This window comes from Marmota monax, unplaced genomic scaffold, assembly GCF_021218885.2.
Source record: "Marmota monax isolate L192 unplaced genomic scaffold, Marmota_monax_Labrador192_F-V1.1 WCK01_AAM20220418_F8-fsc00079, whole genome shotgun sequence".
Taxonomy (NCBI): domain Eukaryota; kingdom Metazoa; phylum Chordata; class Mammalia; order Rodentia; family Sciuridae; genus Marmota; species Marmota monax.
The window spans coordinates 1142501-1159373 of NW_026694099.1; the positions used below are offsets into that span (position 1 = coordinate 1142501).

General features: G+C 42.3%; 1 protein-coding gene across 4 annotated transcripts in view; it reads right to left on the bottom strand.

Annotated features, from left to right (window-relative positions):
- CUNH14orf93 (chromosome unknown C14orf93 homolog) overlaps positions 1–16659 on the bottom strand; it is a 23665-nt gene extending 7006 nt beyond the window's left edge. Inside the window, exons 1-4 of one of the 4 annotated variants that reach the window (XM_046465225.2) lie at positions 16554–16659; positions 4212–4343; positions 3311–4131; positions 678–998 (exon numbers count right to left, since the gene is read on the bottom strand). In XM_046465225.2, coding sequence (XP_046321181.1) covers positions 678–998; positions 3311–3910 — 921 coding nt within the window. In that variant the 5' untranslated portion in view covers positions 3911–4131; positions 4212–4343; positions 16554–16659. Of the gene's footprint in view, positions 1–677; positions 999–3310; positions 4132–4211; positions 4344–12144 lie in introns of all 4 variants that reach the window. The other 3 variants (XM_046465228.2, XM_046465229.2, XM_046465227.2) reach the window with 3 other exon arrangements.
- Positions 16660–16873: the final 214 nt, after the last annotated feature.

The window sequence follows — 16873 nt, forward strand, 5'->3', positions numbered from 1 at the left end:
CTCCCTTCCTTCCACCCACCTACCAGAGATAATGACAAGAAATGTTTCCAGTAGGTTCCAGATGTCCCCTGGGAGGAGGATTATCCCAGGCTGAGAATTACTGCCCTAGAAGACCTTTAGGTTTGGATCATTTGCCAAGATGGGGGCTCCCAGCTGCACAGGGTGTTCCTAAGGGCTCCCAGCTATTCCAAGAAGATTTTAAGCAGATGTAATTCAATCTAGTTCCTTCCTGTCAAGAGCTCTTGGAATGACTAGATTCTCCAAACCTGTATAACTGAGCTGGGTGTATAGTGGCCCTCAGCATATTTGGGGTCTGGGACTACCTTGGGACTGCCTGGCTTCTTCACCCACGGGGCCCCTTACTATTTACCCTGCACATGGGCTAAATTGCCATACTGTGGTGATGAATCTGCTCAATCCCTTAAAGATATTCCTATCAGGATTATGAGAACACTGGAAGATTCCACTCTATTTAGAAAACTCTAAAAACTCGAATGTTAGCAGAGATACTGCCTAATCCCTAGGGCTGTGGAATAATCTCTCTCCTTGTCCCTCCTGCTCCAGTAGGACTCAGGACACCATTTTTTCGTTACAGGAGGCTTAAAATCAACCCACCCTCCCTCTTCACTTCTCTCTCCAGACTGAAGAAAAAAATGATAGAAACTGAGCTCACTTACAGAGAGTACCAGATCCCGCTTTCGCCTGGAGTTCTTCTGCCCACTCCCTCTGGTCCTGCATGGGGAAGCAGTGATCCCTAGAGAGTGCCTCAACTCCCCAGTGCTCCCGGAGCCTGACTCTTCCAAGGCACTGTCCAACGCAGCGGCAGCACTGAGCATGTCCTCAGGGCGGGGTGGTGGCAGCTTGGTTCCATTTTCTGGCACTGACTCTGAAGATGCCCGCTGGATAGCCAGCTGTGTGGCTGGTGAAAGCTGTTTGGCATAAGCTGGGACCAGCACACGCTGTACTGTACCCTCAGAGGCCACATAATCATCCACCAGCTAAAGACATAAAAAAGAATAATCTATTAACCTGCCAGACATAGGGGAACCTGGTCAACTATCATTCTTTGACTGAGAATAGTGAACAGAGAATGGAAAAAAGTAGGGGAATCTTTAATGTCAATGGCTTATTTCTCTGGGACTCCTATGGGAGTGCTGGGCAAATAATTCTTGCATATACAGGGCCCCTTGTGTTGGGTTGTTACCATAGGGCTACTTACAAGGCCAAGGCATGTTTCTGATGCTTATTTGTGAGCAGTCATTTATGATTTGCTCTTGAGTATAAGAAATGTAGCTTCGTAAGTATTGTGTCTAAAAGGGATTAGGAAGGCAGTAATGACAAGAAAGGGAAACCAAGCAGGAAACGAAGCAAGAAAATTAAATAGTAATAACAATAAAGAGGGAAAATAAGAGGAAAACAGAGAGCAAAGCAGGAGATTCTAGAGAGGAACCCCTAGAGAGGCCATGTGGACAGCACCCCTTACCTACCCTCTGTTCCCTTTCAGGGGCCAGTCTGTGCCCTCACCTTGATCCTGGCCTGGCCATAAACTGTCGAAGCCCTGATATCCAGCTGACTGCCTGTGCCCTCATTCAAGGACATGCAGGGCAGGGAAAGGAAGGAGGCAGAGAGGGAGGAGAAAAGGAGGGGGATTTCTGCAGCCAAGAAAACAAAACAGTGGAAGTGGTGGTGGGGAACCACACACACACACACACACACACACACACACACACACTCACACACACACACACAGAGAAAGAAGTGGGGAGGCGGCTGAGATTTATAGACCTGTGAGCTGCTTTCTGCGCTGTGAAATCTAATTCCATCCTGTCGGCTTGGAAGCTTTCCCTGCCTGAATGAACCCATGATTCAGGACACCTCCTAGCCTGGTACCCTCTTGCCTCTTGCCTTCTGGTTCCTTCTCCCTGAGGCGCAAACCACTGAAAGTCCTGACCAAGCACAGTGACTATCATCACAGGGCTGTGCCTTCAGGAGAGCAATGGCCAGTTGTGGTGTCAGCTAGAGAGGAGGAGGGGAGCTTATACACTCACTCCTCAGATCCAGCAGATGGGCTGGGAGTTTCCTCCCTCTTGTCCACCCTGGGTGAGCCTTGTCAAGGAGGGAGAAGGAAAAGAGTGAAAGCAGACAGAGGATAAGGCAGAGAGCTGACAGACCTTCCACCGGCCCTCAAGTGGCAACACATCTGTTATTTTCTGTCTCTATGATCTCTATGGTTGCTCTATCTCCTTTTCATACTTCCATGTGTGACATTCTGCAGTTCTTACTCTACTCATCCAGCATTTTTCCTGCTCATATGGCCCCTGAGCAGCAAAGAAACTGAAATAGCACAAAGTACTTCGATGTCTTTTCCTGCTCACAAAATATGCTCTCCATCTGCCTCCTTCTTAGCTTCCCTTTCTCTCTACATGCCTTCCTCTGACTATTCAATCTCAATCATCCTTTCCTTTTGACATTTTATTTCCTTTCCTCTAATTCCCTGTCCCTTACTGCAGTCTTCCCCCAACATAAATGTTCCCCTTTCCACATAGACTCAACTTTCTTCTCCAGGACTAATGGTGCACACCTGTAATCCCAGCAACACGAGGCTGAGGCAGGCGAATAGCAAGTTCAAGGTCAGCTTCAGTAACTTGGCGAGACCAAGCAACTTAGTGAAACATGATCTCAAAATCAAAAAATTAAAAGTGCTAGGGATGTGGCTCAGTGGCAAAGCCTCCACTGGGTTCAATCCCCAGTAACAAAACAAAACAAAAAAAAAATTTATTCCTTCCTCAAACCCTTCATTTCCACTTGCCTCTTTCCTTCCCTGTACTTGTCTTCTATTTTCCTTATCTTCATCCTCTCCCTTTTGCTTTCTCTTCTCTCTCTCCTTCCTTTTTCTCCCCCTATGTCCCTCTCCTTTCCACATTCCTGTCTCTCTATACTGAACTCCTCTTGGCAAGCAGAGGGCCCGTGATAAAATATGAATGAGCCGCCTGTGCATGGCAGCAGGCATTCTCTCCAGGAGAGGCAGAGCCCTGCAGCAGCAGAGACAGCTGTGGAGGAGAAGGTGCCATGCAGAGCTATTGAGAGGGAGGGGAGGGCACCCCAGCACCACACACACATAAAATGACCTCCTGCCAAAGAGGCTGATGGTTCAGGAAGAAAAAAGGAGTGCTGAAGGCAGAGAAATTTGATGCTATTCTGTATTATCACAGATATAAACAAAGATTTAAAAATGGAAAGAGAAGAAAAGAGAGAGGAAAAAGGCCAGCAAAAGTGCAGAAAAGCAAACTTGCCCTGCTGCCATACTCACCGGATTGAGCAGAGGGGTCCCCTCACCCCCAGCCAGAGCACATCCTGGGAGCCTCATGTCTCTCTGAGAGGCTGGGAAGCCCAAAGGCCCAGGTCCCACTGCTGAGGCTGACCCCAGCTGCCACAGCTCCTCAATTGCCACCTGCACACCACTGCCCACACTGTCACACTCCTCCTCCACGACAGACAGAGTCTTGCAGTTTTCCCTGGGACTTTCCTTAAGGGGCCCAGGCTCCTCTGTTGGGGGACTGTGGACCCGGCTCTCCCCGTCTTCATCAGGGGTGCACACCTTCCCTTGTCTCAGCTCACCCACTTCCTCCTGGAGCCGTTTTAACAACTCATTGTTGGCCCGGGCCAGACCCAGAGCAGCCTCAGCCAGGCCCACTGCCTTATCCACCCGCTGGTAGATAATATGCAAGAGCTGCTCAGAGCTCTGGACAGCCAGGCCATGTCCAGTCACTGTGATGGGGGTGCTGGCAGGAGGGTTCCCGCCCTGTGAGCCTGCGCTGCCTCCGCTATTCTCACTTTTACAGGCACAGCAGCAGCATCGGGCCTCGCTGCCACTGGGAGGGGAGAAGAGAATGGTGGCACTGAAGGACATGGCTGATAGGCACAGTAACAACCGTGCTCACTCGCTGGGCTTCTCCCAAAGGTGCTCTGGTCAACTGGACTTTATGATGTTGAAGCACTGGCCTCTGTGGATTCACTTTTCTTTCTCATGGAGGGTGGTCAGAGGAGTCGGAACTCCAGGTTGTGGGTTCTGTGAAGGAGGAGTAGGTAAGCCGTGAAGGAGCACACAGTCCATGGCTGCCTCTCATGGGCCTGCAGAGGAGAGAGAGACGCCTTCTTCTACTGGCAGATCCTGTGCTCTTCTAACACAACACACTGGGTGTCACACTCACCCCTTACTGAAAGAATAAAGCCAACAGGGGCCTTCCTGATCAACATGGTTTCATTCTTCCTACACTCAAGCATGGAACCCCCTACCACTGCAACCTGAGTAACAAAGGGAACTCCAAAGGACCCACCGGCATCTGGAAAGATTAGAAGATTAAGGAAGAAAATGAAGATTTGTCCCCTCCTCCTCCCTATCTCATTCCCCCTCCCCATACTAGTGATTGAACCTAGGGGTGCTCTTCCACTGAGCTCCATCCCCAGAACTTTTTATTATTATTTTTTTATTTTGAGACAGTCTCCTAAGTTGCCCAGGTTGGTCTTGAACTTGCGATCCTCTTGCCTTAGCCTCCTAAGTCACCAGAATTATAGGTATGCGCCACCAGGCCCAGCTCTACCTTACTATCTTTACTATTTTATTGCTTTGACATAGTCCTTTAAGGAGTCCAGAACAATTCACGTAGGTTATCTTATCTGCAAGACAGTGCTAAGAAACACATATTACCCCAAATCCAGAAAAGAGACATGCAAAGAAGTTATGTCTTTTTCAAGGTCAAAGGAAGACAGCAGAATCCAGTTATTGCTACTTTCAATCTAGTGTTCTAGTTTTTTTTTCTTTTAACATACCATTTTTTTGTTGACATAAAAAATCCTTATTCTACCCCCCTCTCTATAATTTTCATACACATGCATTCAGAGAAACAATAATACATCGATCACTGCAGCCCTCAACATGCAACCTTTCACTATTATATCATTAATATTTGGGGGATGGGGGTATGGAAAGAAGTGAAAAGCTGGATCAAGAAACTGGGCTGGGGTAGCCCAGGGCTGCACAACTCCCTTGCTGTCAGAGTTGCATACCTGGGCCTCTAGCCCCTGCAAAGATTAGCTGCCTTGAATCTACCAGCCAGTAGCCCTTGGAAATAGGCTCTGGGTTGCCCTCACTGCCACTTCTCAGATTCTTCAAGGGAGGAGCAGATGCTCAAAAGGAATATCTAAGTAGCTAAGTGTTACCCATTTTTCCCACATGATCAGTCGCTATAAAAGGAAAAATGAGAATACCAGTGATAAACCAAACTGCCTCTCTTTTGAATTACTGAAGTTAAACAACTAAACTACTTCAGGAGAAAAAAATGGGTCGTGGTGGGAGTTTGATTTATACCACTGAGAACACTCCAAGGAACTTAAATAAATATTGTCATTTTCTAAATGATACTTGATTACAGAAAAAAAGAATCCTTCTGCCTGAAGCTTTGTAAGTGACAAAATCTTAAGTGTGTTTACATTTCTTCAAGTGATACATTTCTATCTTATTTTGTAAATTATATCATAACATCACAATTAAAAGGAAAGGAGGAGGTTAAGAGAATTTTCCATATATTGAGGTTTTGGGTTTGTTTGTTTCCAAATCAGCAATCTCATTTCAGAAACAAGCAATATGAGTACCTCTGAGGTACTAAAGCATAAATCTGACAATGCATTTAATTATATTTGGTTATTAAAAAATAGTCTTTAATTTGCTCTTTTTACCCTTTTTATTGAAGAAACAGCTTTTTTTATGGCAGATATTCGCTTCTTACAAGAACTTAAATCCATTTACAGCTTTCCTGTCATTAGAGCCACCAGAAGGCATGGCTAAACCTGAAACTAAAGGTTAAACCAAATTAAAACTAAAGGTTAAAGGAAAGCACTAAGCGATTCTATGTCAATTTATGGATGAATCATTTATGTATACTTTTCCTTCCTAAATAAAGGCCTACACTGTTCCTGCAGATTTGTTTTTTGATTTTGTTTTCAAACCAATATGATGCAAAGAACATTATTATTATTATTTTTATTTTTTATTATTATTATTTTGGTACTAGGGATTGAAACCAAGGGTACTCTACAACTGAGTTATATCCCCAATCCTTTTTATTTTATATTGAGACAGGGTCTCACTAAGTTGCTGAGGCTGGCCTCAAACTTGTGATCCTCCTACCTCAACCTCCCCAGTTGCTGGGATTATAGGCATCAGCAAAGGGTTTAATATTTTTTCGTACTTTTTTTTTTTTTTTCCAGTGCTGGGGATCAAACCCAGGCCTTGTTCATGCTAGGCAAACATACTACCACTGAGTCACATGCCCAGTCCCAAATGGTTTAAATTTTTTTTTTTTTCTTTCTGTACTGGGAGTTGAATCTAGGTACATTCTACCACTGAGCAACATCACCAATCTTTTTTATTTTTTACTTTGATACTGGGCCTTGTAGGGCCGTGCATGTGGCTCAGTGGTAGAGCACTTGTCTGCATGCCCAAGGCCCCGGGTTCAATCTCCAAGACCACTAAATTGAGGGAGGGAAGGGGAGAGGAAGGAAGGGGAGGAGAAGGCTTCACTAAATTGCCTAAGCTGGCTCCAAACTTGAGATCTGCCTTCCTGACTCAGTCTCCAGAGTAGCTGGGATTAAAAATATGTGCCACCATACCTGGCTAAGTGTTGTGTAAGCCTCAAGACTTCCCTCTTCTAGGTGCTGGGGATATAGCTCAGTTGGTAGAGTGCTTGCCTTGCCCTGGGTTCAATCCCCAGCACCAAAAAAAAAAAAAAAAAAAAAAAAAAAAGACCACCCTCATCTATCAAATGGCCTTCTTTGGCCATCTTTCTGAAATAGTACTGAACTGTAAGTTTAAAAAAAAAAAAAAAAAAAGGAATTCTCCTCTGATCACACCACTTATGAGTCATGTGAACCTATACAAATCATTTTACTTTTTAAAAATTTTTTTTTTAGTTGCAGTTGGATACAATACCTTTATCTTATTCATTCATTCATTTATTTATTTTTATGTGGTGCTGAGGATCTAACACACCGCCTCATACATGCTAGGCGAGTGCCTTACAGCTGAGCCACAACCCCAAACCAAATCATTTCACTTTTTAAGTCCCAGTTTTCTCGTCTCTGCCTGCTTTCAGTGTTTTTGTGAAGATTGCATATAACATATGCAAGGTACCAACAGTCACTGACATATGGTCAGTGTTCCACAAAGGAATGAATCTACAACCTTTTTGTGATCCAACCAGGGACATCCATCCTGATTCCCTTTTAATAAAATTTAATGACTTGAAATAAAATTTGAGGAAATTTGACTTAAATTTATTCATTTATTTAGATGCTGGGGATTGAACCCAGGACGTCCCACATGCTAAACAAGCACTCTCCCACCAAGTTACACCCCTAGCCTGACCATAAATTTAACACCAATTTCTAATAAACAATAAGTTCAAGGATAAGAATGCATCTATAGATATGAAACCTGTAATGCAACTTAGAAAGGTAATTGAGGAAACAGAATTTACAATTTACTTACTATTATGACCTAGACTTAGACTAAAGAGAATACTTAACTCAGCTAGTTTTGTTTGTTTGCAGTACTGGGGACGGAAGCCAGAGCCTCCTGCACTCCAGTTATTTATCACTGAGCTACATCTCTGTTCCTTTTTCAAAAAGTGGATTTAAGACAGTGTCTTGCTAAATTGCCTGGGCTATGCTTGAACTAGTGATCCTCCCGCCTCAGCTTTCAGAGTAGCTGGGATTACAGGTATGCACCAACAACTCTACTGGCTAAAAGTATTTTCCTATTGTCAGTTCACTTTGTTTCTCAATTTCTTTTCTGCTTCTTACTTTGTGTATTATCATACTATGTCCATTTTTAAAAATGTTACATTAAGGGCAAAAAATAGGAGTTTTCTTGAATTAATCTATCTACATTTAAAAAAAAAAAAACTGGTATAGTGCACTGTAGCACAATGAATATTCAAATGACTTTTGGTTTCCATGGACACTATTGTGGACAATTTCCCTGCTTCCTGATATAGTCTCCCATCTAAAATCTAAGATATAGAAAGAAATTGGGGTCATCAAATAATAAAGGAGTATTTCATATCACATTTACAAAGCAGATAATTTAAATGTGGGAATACATGATTAAAAACAAATCAAAATAGTAATTTCATTAGCTGCATACCTCTCAATTAGAAAAAAATGAACAAGTCCAAAGAAAAAAAAAAGAGATGTTTCTAAAAATTCTCTACAAGTAATACCATGCCACAGGGTGATTAGCCAAAATAGATTGCCAACTATTAAATACTCAAATGAAGGGAGAACAAGGGCTGTTTCATGGGAATGTCTAAAGAATGTGGAATGTTCTAAACATGAACTATCTAGAAAACAAAGCAAAACACACACAAGTTCCTAGAAACATGGAATAGACAGAAAGCTGAGGAGTTGATTCAAAATAATAGACCAACAGAGTAAAATCGGGAGGAAGAGTTTGTACGTGTGTTTGGGGCGGTGTGTGGGGGGGTTGTTACCAGGGACTGAACCCAGAGTGCTCTACCACTAAGCCTCATCCTAAGCCTTTTTTATTTATTTTGAAACAAGTTGGTTAGGCGGGCCTTGAATTTGCAATCCTCCTGCCTCAGTGATCCCAGCTGCTGGGATTACAGATGTGTACCATTGTACCTGGTTGGAGAAAGAATTCTTTCTTTCTTTCTTTTCTTTTTTTTTTTTTAAACAGAGAAAGAGAGAATTTTTTTTTTTTTTAATATTCAGTTCTCGACAGACACAACATCTTTGTTTGTATGTGGTGCTGAGGACTGAACCCGGGCCGCACGCATGCCAGGCGAGCGTGCTACGCTTGAGCCACATCCCCACAGCCTGAGAAAGAATTCTTATAGAAGTAAAACCTCCTCTGAGCCAGGTGTAGTGGCACACACCTGTAATCCCAGCTAGTTCAGAGACTGAAGAAGAAGGATTGCAAGTTTAAGGCCAATCTGGGCAATTTAGAGAGACTCTGTCTCAAAATAAAATATAGAAAGGACTGGGGGTATAGCTCAGTGCTAGCATAGCAAGTGTGAGGTCTTGGGTTCAACTCCAGTAAAACACACACATACCTTCACATAAAAACAAACACACAGCTTTTCTCAGCTGGTGGGCCATGTGAAAACAAGTGGCAGGCTGTATTTTGCCAATCCCTGGAACTGTTAGAGATTAGAGGATTATTGGTCACAGCTAATGAGAATGAGGACCATGGATGGAAGGTTTGACACCCTGGGGGAAGAACTGGTATTTCCTTACTTAATAAAGATGGGGGATAAAAATATTGGTCAAAGATAGCTTCAAATGTAAGCCTGGGGCTGGGGATGTGGCTCAAGTAGTAGTGCACTTGCTTGGCATGCGTGAGGCACTGGGTTTGATCCTCAGCACCACATAAAAATAAAATAAAGATATTGTGTCCACCTAAAGCTAATATTAAAAAAAAAAAAAAAAAAAAAGATTGTAAGCCTGTCAGGCACAGTGGCACATGCCTGTAAACCCAAAATCTTTGGAGGCTGAGACAGGATGATTGTGAGTTCAAAGCCAGCCTCAGCAATTTATCGAGGCTGAATAATGATTAGTGAGTTTAATCGCCCATATCAAAAAAAAAAAAATTAAAAATTAAAAAAACACAGGCCAGGGGCTGGGGTTGTGGCTCAGTGGTAGAATGCTCACCTAGCATGCATGAGGCACTGGGTTTGATCCTCAGCACCACGTAAATGTAAAATGAAGATATTGTGTCCACCTAAAACTTAGGAATAAAAATTAAAAAAAAAAAAAAAACACACAGGCCAGGGCTGGGGATATAACTGAGTTGGTAGAGTGCTTGGCTTGCATGCACAAGGCCCTGGGTTCGATCCCCAGTGGCAAAAAAATAAATTAAAAAAAAAAAAAAAAAGATTGTAAGCCTGAGTGCCACATACAGGATGGCACTATGGACAGAATAACAAAAATAAGGCAGTTGAGGACTGGGGCTGTAGTTCAGTGGTAGAGCGCTGGCCTAGCACATGCGAGGCCCTGGGTTCGATCCTCAGCACCACATAAGAATAAATAAATAAAATAAAGAAATAAGGCAGTTGAGGTGAGGCACCATTATGTTAGAAAAGATGAGTATTTAACATGCTACATTTCAACTGATGGCAACATCTTTCAGCATAATGTCCTGAAAACAACTAGAACTGAAAAATAAAAATGAGAAGAAGGTCTGAGATGGGTATTTAACATGCAAATTTCAAATAATGGCAACATCTTGTTTTTCAGTGGACAACACTTCTTCATAATATCAAAATTCAAATTGATAATGGAACTTTAACACAGACACTACTGCATTTTTTTGTTTGTCTGGTACTGAGTATTGAACCCTAGGATGCTTTGCCACTGAACTACATTCCCGGCTCTTTTTATATTTTATTTTGAGACAGGGTCTCACTAAGTTGTTTAGGGCCTCACTAAATTGCTGAAGCTGGCCTTGAGTTTGTGATCCTTCTGCCTCAGCCTTATGAGCCACTGGGATTACAGGCAGGAGGCACTGGGATTATAGGCATGAACATTATGCCCACCTCTACTGCATTATCTGTTAAAATTTGTTAAATTCATCATTTCTAACATCCTACACCTAATGTTGCCACAGTCCGGCTGCAGCAAAATAACGGGGGTGGGGGGGGTGACCAACAACTTGTATACATTGATACAGCAGGAGTGGGAGCCATTTATTGTAGGACAGGAGGGGTATATATATATTCCACACAGCTTATCTTAATTAACATAAACTAGATACAGCAGTCAACCAATAAGGAATCTCCATACTTAATGGCTCACTGGCCACCTCACAAACCACTCCCTCTGGCAAAATGCCAGGCGCCATCCCGATTTGTTTACAGACCCTAACATAATGTAACTACTTTTTTTCTATAATAGCCCATTTAACCCTGCCAACATTATTTACACACCTATACCTTATTCTGATTATCTTTATTTTACTCTAAAAATATATAAACTTTTTTTTTTTTTGTCCTGTGCTAGGGATACAATCCAGGGCCTCAAGCATGTTGGGTAAATGCTTTAACATTGAGTTCTACCCCCTAATCCTCAAAACATATATCTATTTAATTTACTAATACATGAAGCAATCCATGGAATGTCTGGCAAAGCAATGGTTAATACTGATAAATTATGTTTATATCAATTATTAAATATTAATATCATCAAATTTTGCCATTTCAGACCACTAGATAATTTATTTCATTTCATTTAGAGATGGGGTCTTTCTATGCTGTCCAAGCTGGCCTTGAATTCCTGGGCTCAAGGGATCTTCCTGCTCCAGGCATAGCCAGCCTCAGCAGCTTGGGAGGCTGAGGCAGGAGGATCTCAAATTCAAAGCCAGCCTCAGCAATTTAGCGAGGCCCTAAGCAACTTAGTCCAACCCTGTCTCTAAAATATTAGAAGGGCTGGGAATATGGCTCAATGGTTAAGTGCCCCTAGGTTCAATCCCTGGAAACAAAACCAAAACCAAAACAACAAAAAATGGGATCCTCCTGCTTCCACCTCACACATATGGCAGCCCAAGGCCTCGGGAAGCAATCTCCCACTGAGATATACTCCTCACTCAATAATTTATTTCAAAACCAAGGGTTCCATGGGTGTGGTGGCACACACCTATAATCCTGGCAATTTGGCAGGCTGAAGCAAGACGATTGCAAATTTGAGGCCAGCTTCAGTAATTTATAGAGACCCTAAGTAACTTAGTGACACCCTGTCTCAAAATACAAATAAAAAAATAAAAAGGGATGGGGGATGTAGATCAGTGGTAACGTACCCCTGGGTTCATCCCCAGCATGTATGAATGTATATCTGTATATATTAATCAATCAATCAATTGATCAATCAATAAATGGCTGAGGATAACTTGGTGGTAAAGTTCCCCTGGTTCAATTCCCAGTACCACAAAAATTTTTTACAAAACAAAATAAAGTTAAAGGTCACATTTTGTTCAAGAAAGTAAAGATAGCCAGGAATGGTGGTGTACCCTAAAGTCCCAGAAATTTGGGAGGCTGAGGGCTGGGGATATAGATTAGTTAGTAGAGTGCTTACCTTGCATGCACAAGGCCCCAGGTTCAATCCTCACAACAATAAAAAAAAAAAAAAAAAAAAAAAAAAAAAAAAAATTGGGAGGCTGTTTGCAGAAGAATCACAAATTTGAAGCCAGCCTGAATAACTTTGTGAGATTCTCAGCAATTTAGCAAGACTCAAAATAAAAAATAAAAAGAGCTAGGGATGTAGCTCAGGGGTTAAGTATTTGGATACTTAAAAAGAGAGAGAGAGAGAGAGAGAAAATAAACTAAGACCACCATAAAGCAATACACATGCGTTTTGTAAAATGCTATCAACTTTTAGAATTGGATGTTAAGAAAAAGATTGTCAATCTTATGAGTTGCCAACACAAAACCCCAGTTGTCAAACCAAGGTTTGTATAAAATGTATGTATTTGGGGTTGATTTCAGTATTGGTCTAATTCATACATGTGAAATGAGCCTATAAAATGTATTTATCAATATACTTCTACTTCACAAATATTTAGATAAAAAAGAAAGAAAACTCATCTCCTTTAGAGATAGTTTAGGGTGAAACTGTCCATAATCTTAAGTATCCCTTTCCTCTCTAGTCACATGTATTTTTGTTAGGACTAAATATATCAAAATCTTGGCAGTTCCCTGGCTTGCTTTCTCTCCATCTGAGTTTGAATTTTCTGCATGATTGAGTTCACCTCCAAACTATGAAAAACAAAAGTTTTCTTACTATTTAATAGAATGTGTGTGATATGGTATCCCTCAGATGATATATGTTCTCATAATGGGCCTTTGACTCACTCAGGGTCAGGCAAGAAATGGACTTTCTTAAATGTGATTACTGAAAGCACAGCAATTCATATCATAATCTTCATTTTGAGAAATAAAAAAGGAAAATGGCCACTTAAAGCTCCTGGTCTGCTGGTCAGCCCTGCTCCTCCACTTCAAGGTGGAAAATGGCTCACCTGTTAGAAGATTCTCTCAAAACCTATTCGTATCAGAAATGAGCTCTTGATCACACAAGAGCAGGTAAGCAGGATACAATTTTCCTACGTTTTAAAAGAATGACCTGTCTAATGAGGTGCGAAAAAATCTAAGACCTCATTATTAAGTGTAAAAAAAGAATTGTAGACCCAGAGGGCAGAACAGGATCTTAAACAAAATAAATCCAAATAATCCAAAAATTACAAGTTTACTAATATAGCATGGAAAGAGGTTTAAACCCAGCACAGCAAAGTCCTCGTTTACATTTGGTGGTAAGATTAAAAATTCAGGTTTTCGTATAAATGTGTCTGATGTAAAAGACTTTCACTGCATTTCTGAAATGGGAACCTAGCTCCTAGAAATTTTTTCGTGTGCCCATCAAGCCCTCAGTAAATGTTAGTTGATTAAATATTAGACAAAGATGACAAAGTGGGCACAAGGGACAGTAGAAACACCCCGACGAGACAGTGTGATTCAGTTACAGACAGGGTGAGCGCAGTGACGATGGGAGCAGAAATCCGACCCTAGTCGCTAGGCTGCAGGGGACCCGCCACTGTCCCCTGGCAATCCGGGGTAAAGGGTCATTCAGGGACCCACAGCGGACAGCCCCATGCCCGTAGGGAGGTCGGGGACTACGCTGGGTCAACTACTTTGGTAGTCACCAAAGCTCTGAGAACTTGGGCTAGGGGATGCGCTCGCCGCAAAAATACAGACGGGGCGCCACATAAGCGGGTGTCCCGCGTTACCGCATCCGCTGACTCAGCAAGGCCGCGGCGTGCGCGGAATGCCGAGGAGTCAACAGCGCCCGCCCGTGTACCTGGCCAGCGCACGCACGCGGCGAGGAACCGCCCGCTTGTCCTCTGGTTCCCAGTGATTGGCGGAGGGAAGACAGGGGTGTAGGGCCAAGAACGCCATTGGCGGCAATTCCCAGTCACTCCACGAGCTAGGGAGGGGAGGGGGCCTCATCAGGGAGGAACACGACTGCGAAGCGTTTTCAAGGCCGCCAGACGCCATCTTTAGCTCCTTTTTTTTTTGTTTGTTTGTTTACTTATTTCTGTCCTCCGCTGCTCACAAAGCTGTGTACACGATTATAAGTACAGTGGCCACAAATCAGTTTTATATGCTTGGTGGTGGCTGGTTTTAGTTACTGAAGGCCTTGGTTACAGATTTTTCTACATAACGCTTGCAAAGTGGCAGTTCTTATTAGTTAAAAGAAGTTTTAATCTCTAGGGGACCCTAGGATTCCCAAGCCGAATCAACTGAGTTTAGCTTTACTTTGCCTTGGTAAGAAAGCCAAGCCAACGAAATATTCGCAGAAAGGATTCTCCCCTTAGAAACTCATAGTGAGGACATGGAATATGAATGAGCTACATTCCAAGATGTAGACATTGAATACCTAGGAAGTGGCTGTGTACCACTCTCCCTTTTCTGGGAAGCTAAATCGTGTACATAATAATGTGCAGTGATGTGGGAGACTTAAGGTAAAACCCCATTAACAATCCTGTCACTGCTATGATTACAAAGGTCACCAGAGTCAGATTAGACTAAAAAAAAAAAAAATCCAGGTCTAGGCTTGTGGAATGATCCACATTAGAGCCAGTATTTATTAAGCAATGATCTGACTTGCAGTTTTTGTGAATAAAAATATACTTGGTACAGGTAAAAACAAAAACAAACAAACAAACAACAACAACAACAACAAAAAACACAAGAGAGCTCATCAGGGTCATTTTCATTATAATAAATTCAAGACCTTGGCAAGTAAGTTTATTGCAGTTGTCACTTAAGTGTCTTAAATGTCGTTTGAAATCGAGTAGGACACTAGCTGAGGAATGGATAGGTATGATTATCATCATACAGAGGTTTTGAACCCTGTAGTGGATCCTTCTATCTCCTGGTTGCTGCTAGTGACATTCCAGTTTCTCCCTGATCACCCATATACTTCCTATGCTTTCAATCCAATATACAAATATAAATATGTTGTAGGTATTTTCTATATGACTTCTTCCTAATAAGGGAGACTGGTCTTATAAGAATGAAGTGACCATACATATACTCCTATAGCAAGGATGCTCTGCTCTGAGACTGTTGTTTTCTCATTCATTTTTCTGAGTCTCTTAGGGAGAGAGATTTTAATTCTAAAAATGCAACATTATAACCAAAAATGCATTTCTTGTTTCTTCTATCACTTGTTTTTGCTTCCTTTTGGCCCCAGAATTGGACCTGCCTGGATTTTTTTTCTGATACTTTGCCAGCTGTGGAGCTTTTCAAACAAATCCCAACCAATAAACGACCATTTTGTCAAAAAGCCAAGAGAGAATTTCCCTTCTGAACACATCAACCAAACCACACATAAAGGCCAAAATATACACAGCTGTACATTTAAGAACGTGAGACAATAAAAAGCAAAACCACTTAGGCAAAACAGTCACTAAAGGTAGCTTTGAACCACAGATTCAATAAATTGCCTCCCCTCATTTGCCACATGAACTATATACTTCCTGATAATTATTTTTCACTAATCTGATCCTTTAAAACAGGAGCAGAAAAATACAGTAAATGCACATAGAATGAAAGTGCCTAAGTATGATAAGCATAGGGTTTCTTCTAAGCTCTAGTTTGCACATGAAATCCTGTTTTGATCATATTTGGGAATACAACAGAAAAAAAAATTCACATCCTAGGGTTTACGTGGAACACATAAAAAGAATCACTTTTGAAAATCTGATATGGCACATATACACATATTGTACATATACACAAAGAATAAACCCCAAGATAATTTTTTTACAAAATTATGCTTTAAGAAACACATACACACATACACACACACACTCACAGAGAAATGTCCTTGTGAAATTGTGTGTGCAAGACACACGGTAAGAAGGTATTTCCCCTCTCTCCAGGGAAATGAGTAACCCAATTATAATATCCCAATATTTTTAACCTATTGGACTCAGACAATTGCCACATCTAAGCCACCTGGTTTTGGTTCTGGGGAAGATGTGTAAAACGCACGCTAGAAGGCTTTTGTGAGGGAGCCTCAAATCTCTGCTTCCTTCGATGTTGCCCGTGGCAGAAATTTACATTATCCCTACACCCCGCAGTAAAAAAGAAATCTGTACTTCCCAAGCGGCTAAATTTTAAAATCCCTTAACCACAAAAATTTACCAGTTCTTAAAATGTGATAGCAAAAAGAAGAAAAAAAAAAACTCAGTAAATTTGGCTAGAAACAGTTGCACACGGCCATTCTGTTCTCAACTTCTTGGTATATTTAAAACCTTGACCAGGAAAAAGAAAGAGGAAGAGAGAGAGAAAAAGAAATGGGGGAAAGAGCAAATTCCTCTTAGCAACAGTTTCCTCACCCCAACACTGCCACAGATCTCTATTTTTAAAAATTTTGAAAACACACACAAGATTAAGGAGGAAAAAAAAATGGAAAAAGGATACCCGAAGGTCGTATGGCTCTTTGTATTCGTGTGTGTGCAAAAAGGAGGACTCGCGGAGCCCTAGCCGGCAAGCCCCGCCCCTCCCCGGACGCCCGCCCGGATTGGCCGCCGGCGACTGAAGGGCGCCCCGCCCGAGAGCACACGCGCCGCGCCCGAGGCACCGGCCCCGGGGGCCCACGCCGGCCGCGCGACCCGCGACCCCTGCAGCCAGATCCCACAGCCTGGAAGTTCCTCCCGCCCTCCCCGCCTCCGCCCGCTTCCTTTCACTTTCTCACCGGCCTTTCATCCTTTCCCATCTCTTTTTCCCAGGGAAACAAGGCC